This window comes from Ischnura elegans, chromosome 8 (genome assembly GCF_921293095.1).
Source record: "Ischnura elegans chromosome 8, ioIscEleg1.1, whole genome shotgun sequence".
Classification (NCBI taxonomy): domain Eukaryota; kingdom Metazoa; phylum Arthropoda; class Insecta; order Odonata; family Coenagrionidae; genus Ischnura; species Ischnura elegans.
Genome location: NC_060253.1, coordinates 25202104 through 25214850, shown reverse-complemented (window position 1 = coordinate 25214850; position 12747 = coordinate 25202104). Strand labels below are relative to the sequence as shown.

General features: G+C 36.7%; 1 protein-coding gene and 1 long non-coding RNA gene across 3 annotated transcripts in view; one reads left to right on the top strand and one right to left on the bottom strand.

Moving 5' to 3' along the window:
- Nucleotides 1-1476, bottom strand: part of LOC124163678 (DDB1- and CUL4-associated factor 13) — a 24595-nt gene extending 23119 nt beyond the window's left edge. The window contains exon 1 of the mRNA XM_046540739.1: nucleotides 1373-1476. Within this exon, the coding sequence (XP_046396695.1) occupies nucleotides 1373-1417 (45 nt within the window). The 5' untranslated portion in view covers nucleotides 1418-1476. The remainder of the gene's footprint in view (nucleotides 1-1372) is intronic.
- LOC124163681 overlaps nucleotides 1-12747 on the top strand; it is a 13476-nt gene extending 729 nt beyond the window's left edge. The window contains exons 1-3 of one of the 2 annotated variants that reach the window (XR_006865825.1): nucleotides 3471-3545; nucleotides 4749-4855; nucleotides 12634-12747. This is a non-coding gene — a long non-coding RNA (uncharacterized LOC124163681). Of the gene's footprint in view, nucleotides 1-3470; nucleotides 3546-4748; nucleotides 4856-12633 lie in introns of those variants that run through there. The other variant, XR_006865824.1, reaches the window with a different exon arrangement.

Below are 12747 nucleotides of genomic sequence, written 5' to 3'. Positions count from 1 at the left end.
ATGAAGTTCAGCACTCATGCGTTATCCTAACAATTAAACCTCCATCAAAGTGTCTGAAAGTGCAAGTCACATGCAGACCAAATTCTAAAGGTGCTATGTATGGAGTGATAATAGGGTGTCATAGAAAAGAACAGCTGAATCACCGCATGGGAAAAGTGGCTCAAAGGGGAAAACGTATTTGGTTGAGGGAAGTGGATAAGCTTATTTCCTCTGCGCCCTCAACACATGAGCTTGCAAACCTACGTGAAGCCGTGATCGCAGCGGGCCTGACCCTATTTGACCGAATCTTTCACGGTGATAGCTGGATGATTATCTCAGTCCTAAGATGGTTTTGCTATCTCTCTCATGAATAACATGGCTTAAAAGAACATACTACTACCACTAGACCGAATGGATCTTCTAAATTACAGTTACATTCGTGATAATATCTATTTATCGTCACATTGCTTGCTAAAATCTATAGTTATTCTATGGAATTGTTCAGGGTATATAACTTCAAAAGATCCTTGGTATACCGTCTAAATCTCTGACGCAAAAAAGAATCACACATGCCAACTCAATATTTTTGCCCTATTTACTTATTTTATTTGTTTATCAAATATGAAACCTCACATTTTTTTGCTTCCTCTCGTAGTCCACGGGAATTGGAAATTTAAAACCTTTTGGAAGCTGACGTAACACTCGTGACAACTTTCCTGGTGTGTTTCTAACACTCATCGTGATTTTCTTCACTTCAAGTATTAAAATATTCTATCATTCGGCAATTGTTTTGTCAGCTTCACTAACTCTAAATGGTTTAGAGGCGGACGAATTCTGTTCAATTTTATTTGGTTACGAATTATTGAATTACGAAATACTGATAAGCAAAACTCACAGGCGTAGACTGAATCATCGGTGAAATATCCATGAACATTCTCATGCAAGAACGCATTTTTTAAAATCCATGGACCCCTTAGGTTAGCAATTGAAAATGTCTGCAGTGGGGGTGAAGAAGGTATGAACTTGGCGTGAGTTGGAATTTGTTGAATTATTACCGGACTACTTTTCTTGCGGTATGCAAGCATTTTAATGTCGGAAAAGGGTGCTCCGTTGATCGCTAACGGACTCTCCTTCACTTATCCGTTATTACCGCAGAACCTCTCTTAGGCATACCTCTTAGTGGCGCCTAAAGATCACAATTAATTGTAACTACAATGGTTATATTTCGGGGAGAATTTAACTAAAATTTGTGATTGTTTAAAAATTTTTAGGTTACTCAATATGTCAGTTTTTATAGCATAAATGAATAATAATGCCAACTAAATCAACGGTAACTAATGTTAGTCGTTACGAACATTAATTCAAATGATGAAATGAATACGATATGACTTACCTCGAGTAAGATTACGCGATGAAGATAAAGAATTTTGAATGTCATCACTGAAAGAAATCAATTCCAACCGCTGCTCCATATATATTCCTTGAAGTAGCAGCTTTCGCAGTTAAATTGTACAGGGTGATTCAAAAAGAATTTGGAAGCAGGTTGGGTTTGTTCGCTGGTTCCTGTACTGATTTCTCATTGTTGCCGATGCCTTCAGTGCTGATGGTTCTACCTGGACGGTTGGTACTTGTCGGGTGTTGGTTATGGATGACTGCTCTGAGGGATAGTCTTTAGTTCCTGTTAGTTGTGGTATTCTTTTTGAATCACCCTGTATATTCATTTGGTTACAGAGGCTCCAGTGTTGTTCGCGATTAACCATTTAGCACTCCAATTTGTATAATGATGACAGCATCAGGTTATTCCACTAGGACATGGCTTCAGTTGAACATGGATATCTGGGAAACGAATCTGCGAATGACCAGAAAAAAATAAATACGACTATGATACTTTTATTTTTCATTGAAGAGTTATTCATTTCAACGACGATCAAATGGAAGACTAATGGTTTAAGTATTCACGCTAGATGACACTATTTTGAGGCCAAGAAAGGTGTGCCCGCTACTAACTAACTTCATTGATAACGAACAAATGTAATAACCCTTAGAAAGCTTAAGCGATATCAGTGGCATTGTGGATGAAGATGATCACATAGTTGTCTGAAATTGGTAAAACACATTATTTCGAATATATGAGGCCTTTATTGGTATTAAAAGTTCTGTTCGGCACTGAATAGGGTCTACAGTTTATTCTTGACCAATGAACAAGATAAATATTTGTGCCTGTCATTTGAAAGTTTAACCGCGATTGAACTTAGGGCAGCAATTATGAGAATGTCAAATAACAAACACGCAGCTAACAGAAAGATGTGAAATCTATAGAATATTTCCGTTTCATAAAATCTTTACCGCCGAAATAATATGCAGATGCCAAGAAAAATTAGCCGATATTATCCCTAAGTGATTTTTGTAATAGCGGCGATAAAAGTTAAAGAAAGATTTTAGATTGGTTCAATAGGTATTGAATAAATTATTGCACTTTTACTATCACGTGACACTACCATCAATTTTCTTCGATGGAATCTTCTAATGTTCATTGTGACTTTCATTCAAGCTTAAGGTCTTCATATTAAAATGGTAAATAAATTTGAAATGAAGTGAATGGTAAAGGGGATCATATTTATGCACTCATATGGACAAATTAAACTAATATATTATATACTAATCGTATAATGGGATAAGTTTTGTTCCTGTCGTTAATTGCAACATCTATTCACTGCCTATCTCTGCTCTCTTAGGCAATAATGTCACACGATGAGCTTTATTAGTGGCATGTTTATGCGTAAGTGTGATCGCAATCACAAGAAAATAACTATTACCACCTCTGTTCAATATACCATGAAATTGATGTTCTCACTTACCTCAGTCCATACCTCTACATTTCTTCTTTGTCTTTCTGTTGATAGCTTAAGTAGTAATCTCTCGTTTCCCGTGAATGAGACGGTGACTTCAACGCACGAATTAATCACTGAAACAGTCCATAAAATCAATTTAAATAAGTTAAAACTTGCAGGAATGCGACTATACCGAAATGACGGACGATGAAGGACTGGGGGGCGTGTTGTATTTTCTTCGTCAGTGGGGGGGAAGGGTAGGAGCTGGATTGGAAGTGACAGTTGAATGTAGATCGTTGAGAAATTCTTCGTCCATGTCTATCGTTTTTTGTTACGCGATGACGTGTTCTGCACTGACCTTCGGATATACTGGCAAATTCTAGAATATTGATCCACGTGTATTGTGTCCGTTGGTCGTTAAAAATATCCCGCGCTATTTTAGTATAACAGCGCCACCATACGAACAAAGGTTTTTCCGCGCTATATAGTATTTTTATAATATATAATATCGCCGCATTTATTGATATATTTTATTGATATATTTTTATAAAATTTCAAATAGCTTAAAACGTACTATCTTCATTGGTTTCTATGGTTTTCATTGTCATAAAAAGAAAACGATTCGAAATTATCGTGACGTCACAGGTATTCGTCATGTGGCTGGCGGAGTGTCTGAGGTCCCCCTCCCTCTGTGCAAGAACTTCACTTCGCGGCTAGATCTCTTGGGGTAAAGAGGTGAGTACCGGAACAATTCTTTTGACGTAGTATTTTTCGTATAATTTTCAACGTGCTGTCAATTCTCTGAAATGGATAACTATTCGCAAATACCATATATTCAACTTTATTAAGTTATCGTGATCGGAGTGACTATTAGTTTGTATGAACAATTTTTACTATCCCAGCCGTCTTCAGTTGAAGTTAGCTTCATGATAGTGTTTTTTTAAGGACGCCGGTGATAGGGAAATATCCGCTCCGATTGAAATCGTCCTGTTTTCACTCTCAACGCTGTGATATGTAAATTGAACTAATATATTTTGTGAAAAGTATATCGGCGGCGGACGATAAGTCAAAGCGATTTTATGTGACGAGAAGTTGATTATTCAACGTGTTCGATGCCTCTTGACTAAGTACGTATGTATTCGTTTCTGAGTGTAATTAGTGTAACTTCTGAAAAATATATTCCGTAATGGAGTGTCGACATTTGGAATGAGTTACTAACCTGTGAGTTGTTTAGTCTTCGAATTTATTGCGTTCTTAGGACATACAATAAAACGTTTTGAATACAGGAATTATGATCCTTGCAGCAATCCGGTAGCTAGAATCTTTTTTACGAAGGCTTACCGGAAGCTTATTGTCAGTATTTCGGTAGCATAGATTCTATTGTTCGAAGGTCAAACTGATCGCTGTGATTGTAAGTATGAGGCATTGAAAGTATAAGCGGAACACTGTAATTCATGCCAGCCACACTGCTTCGCCATTTGTTATGAGATGACCTGAAATTTAAAAATTTGGCTCCTATCCGTGAGCTTTAGTCGTCAACCCTGATTCGCACTTTAAAAATTCTCTTTTTCTGCTCACTGAATGTTGAATTTTTCCACATATGGATAGTTTATGCAAGGCATTTTATAAAGTTCTTGACATTTAAGGCTAGGAAATTGCACTCAAATACTTCCGCTGTGATATTTAATAGTCACTCCGCTGTCACAATTGGTCATTTAATTTTGATTAGTAAGAAATACAAGGCAATATTGACGATAATAACTGGATTTACAGCACTTAAATTGGAATTTTATTATTTTCCAGTCAATGCAGCATTATGTTCGTTAGAATGTCAAATTGTTGTAGCTTAACTATCATTCTTAAACTATGCTCCGTGTTAACTTGAAATTTTGAGTACGTGAATATATCCAGCCTTTAATGCGAACTTTTTCTTTTCAGGTACACGAGTAATATTGGGGTGGCGAATCAATTCCGTGAAACGGCTGGGGTTTAATGGGGAATAGCGATGGGGTTACAAAGAAGAGGACGAAGACTAGAGAAACAAGGTGAGTCAAAATCATTAACCAAGTGAACATTATTTGATAGATCATTAGATATTCCCATGCATAGGTCTTTTTTTTCTTTTTAATTTGCTATGCATAAACAGCTGAATTAGTAATATGATTCTCCGTGACAATGATGCCTACAAAGGCAACAGGGAGCAATTAAAATTTGAGAGAAGTTTACGTAGCTCACGTAAATTTTGAGGGATTACATTTTAATATTTAATGATTCCACGTGGAGATGGATGCAATCTCTGAAATTTCCTTTCACATACTTCATTACTGTTTTCCATAAATACGATATCCGAGGCGTTCCTTTTCCGTTCTTATCATCCTCTTGTCCCTCGTGGATTGACTTCATCAGGCCATCAAGATAAATGCATCAAGGCATGCCCGATTATAATGGTCTGTCTTCTACTTTAAATTTTGTCGGGGCTTCTGTTCTCTCCCAATCTTACGAGGAATTCCGCATTCCACACTCGGTCCATTCATTTTGTTTTCACATTGTTTACCGAATCACCAACAGTTCCTCCACTGCTGTCATTGTCCATGATTCATTGGCATAAATTGTGAGGCCTGATGAATTGTCTCCTTACTTTACGCACAAATACCTGCTTTTACTAATAACTAGATCCTTTATTCTCCTGAAAATCTCTTTGCCTGGGCAATTCTACTGATCACTTTTTTTTGCTTCTTCGCTCGCTGGTAATTTTGCTTCCTAAATAGTATAGCTGGTCCACCTCTTCCACTGTTTGTTTCCCTATTTTTACGTTATTCTTGACTTCGTCTATTGCTACATTGTAATATTTGATGGTGATGTGGCGATTGTGATATGACATAGGTCATTGTCCTACGCATTTGAACAATAATCTTGTTAAATGTTTTAAAGTCTCTGCTAATTTTTCCTCGTGGATATTCATGCCATTAAAACTCCTGACGGATTTTCTTTGATTTAATCAATCCTTCTTAGTTAACTTTGAGAATTACCGAAGAAATAATACAGCCTCGTTTAACAAATTCCTAATTCTTGATTCTTCACGGCTTGGTCCTAATTTTATCACTCGTATTAGTTTTTTTGTAAATTGTTTATGATAAACTTGTAAGCACCACAACTTCTTTTAAGGTTCTAGGCATTAAATTCTTAATGTATCTCGCCGCTGCTTCGTCAAATTCTGGTGTTAGAATTTGGGCTCCCATCTTCATCCGCCTCGAAATCCTTTTCGATTGCTTTCGTAGTGTCCTCTCACTTCCTTGCACAACTCTTCCATGCATACAATCCATATCTTCACTTAGTATTATTTTCAGTCATTAGTTCTCAGTTTTTTTTGTCCTTTTCGGTAAAATATACTGCGATCTTCATTTGTAATGGTTCATCTAGGCAGCTTCTACTTTTCCACGCCCACTAGAGTAAGAGTCCCACTTCAGTCCATTTTATTGCACTTATTCGTAATACGCCGCGGATCATTCTTTAAATTTCCACCTTCAGGCTTTCTGGCCTCTAATCTCAAATCAAATTTGTTCGACTTAAACCCTCGTATAGTCCCCGACTGAAATTCGAATGGAGGACTATTATTGTTCGACTAGATATCACATGTTTTACTATTTTACTGAAGTTAATACCACAATGTTTGTATTGAGTGGAGTATCTGCGATATATCTGTATAATCTTGGTGGTTGCCCCTATCCTTCTATGTTGCGGTAATATAATCGTTAAAAAGATATCACGGCGCCCGAAGAGAAAACTGTGTTGTTTTACTGATCAATTAAGCCTGCAGCTTCAAACATTTGAAGAAGAATGATTTAATATATTATACTATTCAATTTGAACGCAGCAATTCAATCATAAGCTGCAACAAATATCAAAAGTTGGCCGTGTGCCTCTTTCCAAGAATATTTTTTTATTTCCTTGAGTTTTCCCATTTTTTCCATAATTTTGGTTTCACCATTGTTTTGATAAACCAACTATCGTGTATATGAAGATTACACATTAATGACTTGTATCTACGTGAAGGGGAAGTTATGAAACTGAACACCTACAATGGCCTTTTTGGTATCTATCAATATCGATGTCCGCTACCATATTCTTTAACTATCCTAAAACAAAGTTAATCCTTTTTTCAGCCGGGGATCCATTTATTCTATATGATTGGCAACACTTTTGTATGCTTTGGAGCTTCAATTAGAGCCACTGACAAAAACTTAGAATTCATAACCTCCTTTTATAATTTTTCTGTATTCATTTACGGTAGAAATTAATAGATGCCGAGAATTATGATACTGATTCGCTGATTCCACAATGATGAACGGTATGCGTTAAGCGCACTAATACGATAAACTCTTCCGTTTTCCTTTATCGTTTCTGCACCTCCTCGTTTCTCCTACGGATTATTTGGATTATATAAATTGTGTGCTATGGCCTTCGTAAGGTAATAGTCCATTAACCCAAAATATCGAAAGGAGAAAGGAATCCATCGAATAATATCACATTCCGCCTCTTCTCATCCATTGTAGGCTTCTATTTATTTATCTTAGTTGCCATGAAATATTTGCGCGTGGCGTATTTGAACGTGAAATTTTACCTTCTCGGGAGTATTCTTTTAGAGTTTCTACGTAGATGTTGTTAGTTGACCTTATATGGATATTTGTGATGCTTAATATGTCTATAGATAGTGAATTTGGTCATTGATACATTTCGTTGGTATTACCAGCTCATTGGCTGCAACTCATCCTTTGTATGCTTCTATTCAATTAGGTTGTCATTGTTTACCTATAACACATCGTGATATAGCATCTTATTAGGAGGTATTCCACTATCAATGGTACTATAGTTTTCAGTAATGTGCAGACACCCACGAGACCCACTTAACTGATGGTCGGTGAAAACTTGGAAGGTTGGCACATGAAGCAACATGCATCTATCGCCTTCACAACACCAAGAGCCGACGAGGAGCCCCATTGGAAATGAGATTAGCGGCTTGAACACACTGAGGAGACTCACGCGTCCATGCTCACGCTGTGTCATCGAGGTGGTTTCTTTCAGGCTCCGTGGCGAGGTTTTTCCTTTCTTTAGATTCATATTTGCAGTCACCGTATACGTCCCACTAATTCGTGGCTACGTTGCCGAGGCCTATTTTAATATCTTGAGAATAACTATTTTTTAAGACCAAAGAAATTTGAGGAATCGTTACAATTCAGTATTTTACATACTGCATTATGGACATTTGATTTGCGAGTGGTATATCTTTATATATTTATCTAAAGAATCTGCGTTTTATTTCCAAGAGTCGCTTATCACAATGCTTATAGTTGAAAAATAACCACATAATCAACACTCTCTTGAAATTTTAAAAACCTTATTCCGATTATGTGTCAATGATTAACTTAATCGATCCAAAGAATGAATTATCCGTCAAATCAAATCATATTGAAAATAACAAATATTTTTAACAGTGACAAATTTAGTTCCTTACCCTTTCAAAAAACGGCGGGGAAATTTTTGAATATTTAAACCACTTATGGACGCAATACTCGACAACACGTGACACAACTGTGTTCCCACCCCCCTAATTACCCGCTTGATGAATTCAAGCGCCAATATACTCGGTGGTTGCCGTAAAGTTCTGGAAGGGTTTGAGGCCTAGGTAATCGCTTCTTTTTCATTCATTAAAAGGGGAATTCTTATCATCAACATTCGTCTGATTAGTTAGGTACTATGCTTCGAAATATATTATTAAAATAATTACGTCCTAAATGCACTACTTTTAATTTATTTACATATGGTTTCACTGATCATGGCTCATGCCAATTAATCATCACTGGACCGCAATCGTAGGATTGGTTTGACGCAGCTCTCCACTCAATTCTGCTGTCAGCTAATCTTTTCACACCTTCGTATTTCTTCTCTTTCACATCCTTATTCACATGCTCCAAGTATTTTAATCGAGGTGTTACCTTTCGTTCTTTTCATCTACTTGCACGTCGACGATTTTCTTTATTTGGCCGTTACGCCTCAACATATGGCCCATAAAGTTGTTCCGTCATCTCACGAATATTACAAAAGAGGATCCTCGAGTCGGAAAATTGTATCAAACTTTGTAACGAAGACAGTTGACTTGTATGATGAATTGGTGGAGTTTCAGTAATGCGTTGATTGTTGAGTAAATTATTTGTTTTGAAGTTTTTTTATCTTCTTTATACAGCGTTTATTTAATTATTAATCCTCTACTTTCGCAATCACTCTTCATTATGTCTACAATTTTGGAAACTATATTTCGTCTTTCTTAAATTCTAGGTGTGAAAGCCATATGTTCATGAGAAAACACTCTCATGATGCAAAAAAATACATTCACTCAGGGGGAAATTAAGTATATATTTGGGGGCTTTAACAGAAATATATACAAATTTAGACGTGAACTATTTGATTAATAACTTTAGTAATTGCAAATACAGGGTGTTTATAAATGAATATCGGGGTTTTAAAGCTTTATAATATTTATTACATTATACCTACAGTTATAAATTCTATGTCAAATTAAAGAGCAACTCAAACAGCATTACTTTCAGTTAGGAATAATTCAATAAATTTAACTTTTGATTTCAATACCCTATATAATATGTATACATATCTCCTGGTGAAGAGATGCATAACCCCTGGCGTCCGCAATTACCGATTATTTTCGCCGTACCCCCAAGGGGTACGCGTGCAACAGGTGGGGAACCGCTGTTGTAAAGCATTCGATTAACTACAAGTCTTCTTTCAATTTTTGATGCAAAAATTATTTCTGAATTCATTACAGCGTGAATGGAAACGTAGTTGTTGAGGCTTACTAACAGGAGTTTTTGGCTTATTCATTCATTACTGTATGGAACTAAATAATGCCTTCCTACTTCGCTGTATCGCCTGTTCATTCCGATTCTCCTTATTTCCGCTAAACGCAGGCAATACCATATTACATCTTGGTGATGTTTTCCTCACTCGGCCGTGGAGTCATTTCAGAATTAATACGGGCTCGATCTTTCCATCCCTTCTTGTTATTCACGTCTTCGCAGGGAAAATTTTGCTCTCCACGTTGGTTTGTGCGTCACGCTGTGCAAGTTCTCGTCTCGCGGAAAACTGGCTTTGTTGCCCATTTGAATTATTTATTCCGAATGCGATGGCCTGCATTCGCCCCTGGTGATGAGTGATCAAATTCCGTCTCCGACTCCCTGAACGCTATATCCTAAACAAAGGATCCCGGTGTTCCTCAATGTCGTTCGCAATACGGTGGGCACGTACAACCTTCGACTTATCGTAGGAATGAATCTGTTGGAGGAGAGAGACATCCGTGAATCTTGATGCAGTCCTTCCACAAACATGTGCCCCTTGTTTTTATCCCATCATTGTTGTTTGGATTTTGATCGGCATCATGATCGTTTCTGGTCAGCAATCCTGAGATTGTATTTACGCAGATCTCCCATGAATTATCCTAACAGCTGATCTTTTCACACAGACGTATTTCTTCTCTTTCACATCCGTCTTTACTAGTTCCACATACTTTATTCGAGGTCTTTCTTTTCCGTTCTTGCCATGTACTTGTGCCTCAACGATTGTCTCAGTGTGTTAAGATATGGCCTAAAAGGTATTACGTCTTCTTGTCAATGTTTTCAGGAGTCTTCTCTTCTATAAGGAGAGCCATCATCATCACTGATCAACGATCCTAAGTTTGGTTTGACGCAGTTCTCTGTCCAATTCTCCCATCAGCTAATCTTTTCACACCTACGCATTTCTTCTCTTTCACATCTCTCTTTACTTGTCCCATATATTTTGTTCGAGGTCTCCCTTTTCCGTTCTTGCCTTCCACTTGCCCTTCGATGATTGTCTTCGATGAGGCCATCATGTCTCAAGATGTGGCCTATAAGGTTGTTACGTCTTCTTGTGAAGGTTTTCATGAGGCTTCTTTTCTCTCTTACTCTTCCTAGGATTTCCTCATTACGATCTCGGTCGATCCATTTGATCTTCATCCTTTTTCTGCTGCACCACATTTCGAGGGCCTCTATCCTTGCTTTCTCCGCCGCGGTCATTGTCCATTCCTCACTTCCGTATAGGAGCACACTCCAAATGTAGGTTCCTATAAATTGTTTCTTTACTTCCATATTTAAGTTTCCCGCTGTGAGTAGGTCTTTCTTTCGGTGGAATGTTCTCTTCACCTGAGCTATTCTGCTGATAATTTCTTTCTTGCTTACATTGTCACTAGTTATCTTGCTTCCCAAATAACCGAATTCATTATAGGGAACTAAAGAAATGACTCGATTCTTTGATCAAAAAAGTAATATGAGGATATAAACCGTGACACTGAAATATTGTCTTAATTAACATCTCACCTAAATTTTATCAAAATTTTTCCATCAATTATTTCATTTTCGTAACAATAGCGACATATTTGTTATCGAGCGACATTTGGGTTAATTCTCTCCTCTTCTTGCGACTTCCTCATAACCCAACGCGATCGATCCATTTGATCTTCATCATTCTTCTATAGCACCACATTTCGAAGGCAACTGTCATCCTTGATTTCTCCGCAACTCTCATTTTTCATCCCTCACTTCCGTATAGGAGCACACTCCAAATGTAGGTTTTCATAACTTGTTTCCTTCCGTATACGTTTAAATTTCCCACCGTAAGTAGTTCTTTCAATGGAATTTTCCTTCGCCTGGTCTATTTTGCTGGTAGTAGTAATTTCTTTCTTGACTCTTCCATCGCTAGTTACTCTACTTCCGAAATAACATAGGTTATATATTGACAGTCGTGCATAATTTTATTATTATTATTTAACGTCACAATTATGCCTAAATTCGTCTGATTTAGGAAATGCATAGTCAAACAGGTCCCACAAAATGAGCTAAATGAATAATATTCTGAATTGAAGTTGTCAAACCAACGTTCACCTCTATTTTGGAGTAACTTTTCTTTATGGTTATAGCAGTATCTTCACACTTTATCTCTTTTGAATCAACTATTTTTGTCGCCTGTTTTTCCGAAAGGTTATTTCATTTTGCAACCAAAAATGCAAAAATATCATTGGCCAAGGACAAGGTTGAGAAAATGATGATCCCGCTATAGAAATCCCTAAGTCCCCAAATTTATATTGAAATAAAAGGCCTTGGAAACATTTAGAATTGTTTATTTACATTATGAGATCTCAAAAAGAAAACTTAATTATCGATATTGATTTAGCAAGTTTGATATTAAGGTGGAAGTTCGATGTTTATTAATATGTAGTGTAGGTATCGCTTTTATAAAGCTGGTTACGTGTAATTTAATGCATATTTTTTTAACTTTATACATGTAACGAATGACTTAAAAGCCCTTAAGCGTTGGTAATATAATTGACATAGGGTAAATTAATAAATGGAACTATAGAAAACATCCTTTGGTGCTTAACCTTGAAGTGCGACTTATTATTTTCCTATCAGTGGATTGAAATTTTTGAACATTTTAATCCCATTACATCAGGAAACATTGAATATGGTCGGATTTTGTATTGCTAATTTTTTGTTTTATTGACTACTCAATATCATACATTTTCTGGATCTGTAGGAGCGACATGAAATTGAGTTAGCTATAGATGGCCAGGAAAGTGATTAATGCTTGGAAATATTAAAAGAATGTACTGCTTTTATAAATTTTGTATTTTGCTGTGAATTTTCTTATATTTAATTTCCACTTTGCTCATGTTCTTAACTCGACAATTCTTACATTTACTTAATGAACTAACTTGGAATCTCTCTTCTCTTCTTTGCAGAATCAAAGAGTTGGAAAAAATGCCTTCGCAGTGGCAAGGAAAATTGGAATCACCAAATGGAGAAGTTCAATTCATCGTCTGCGAAGAAAATACGAGAAGAAATAAGGCTTCAAA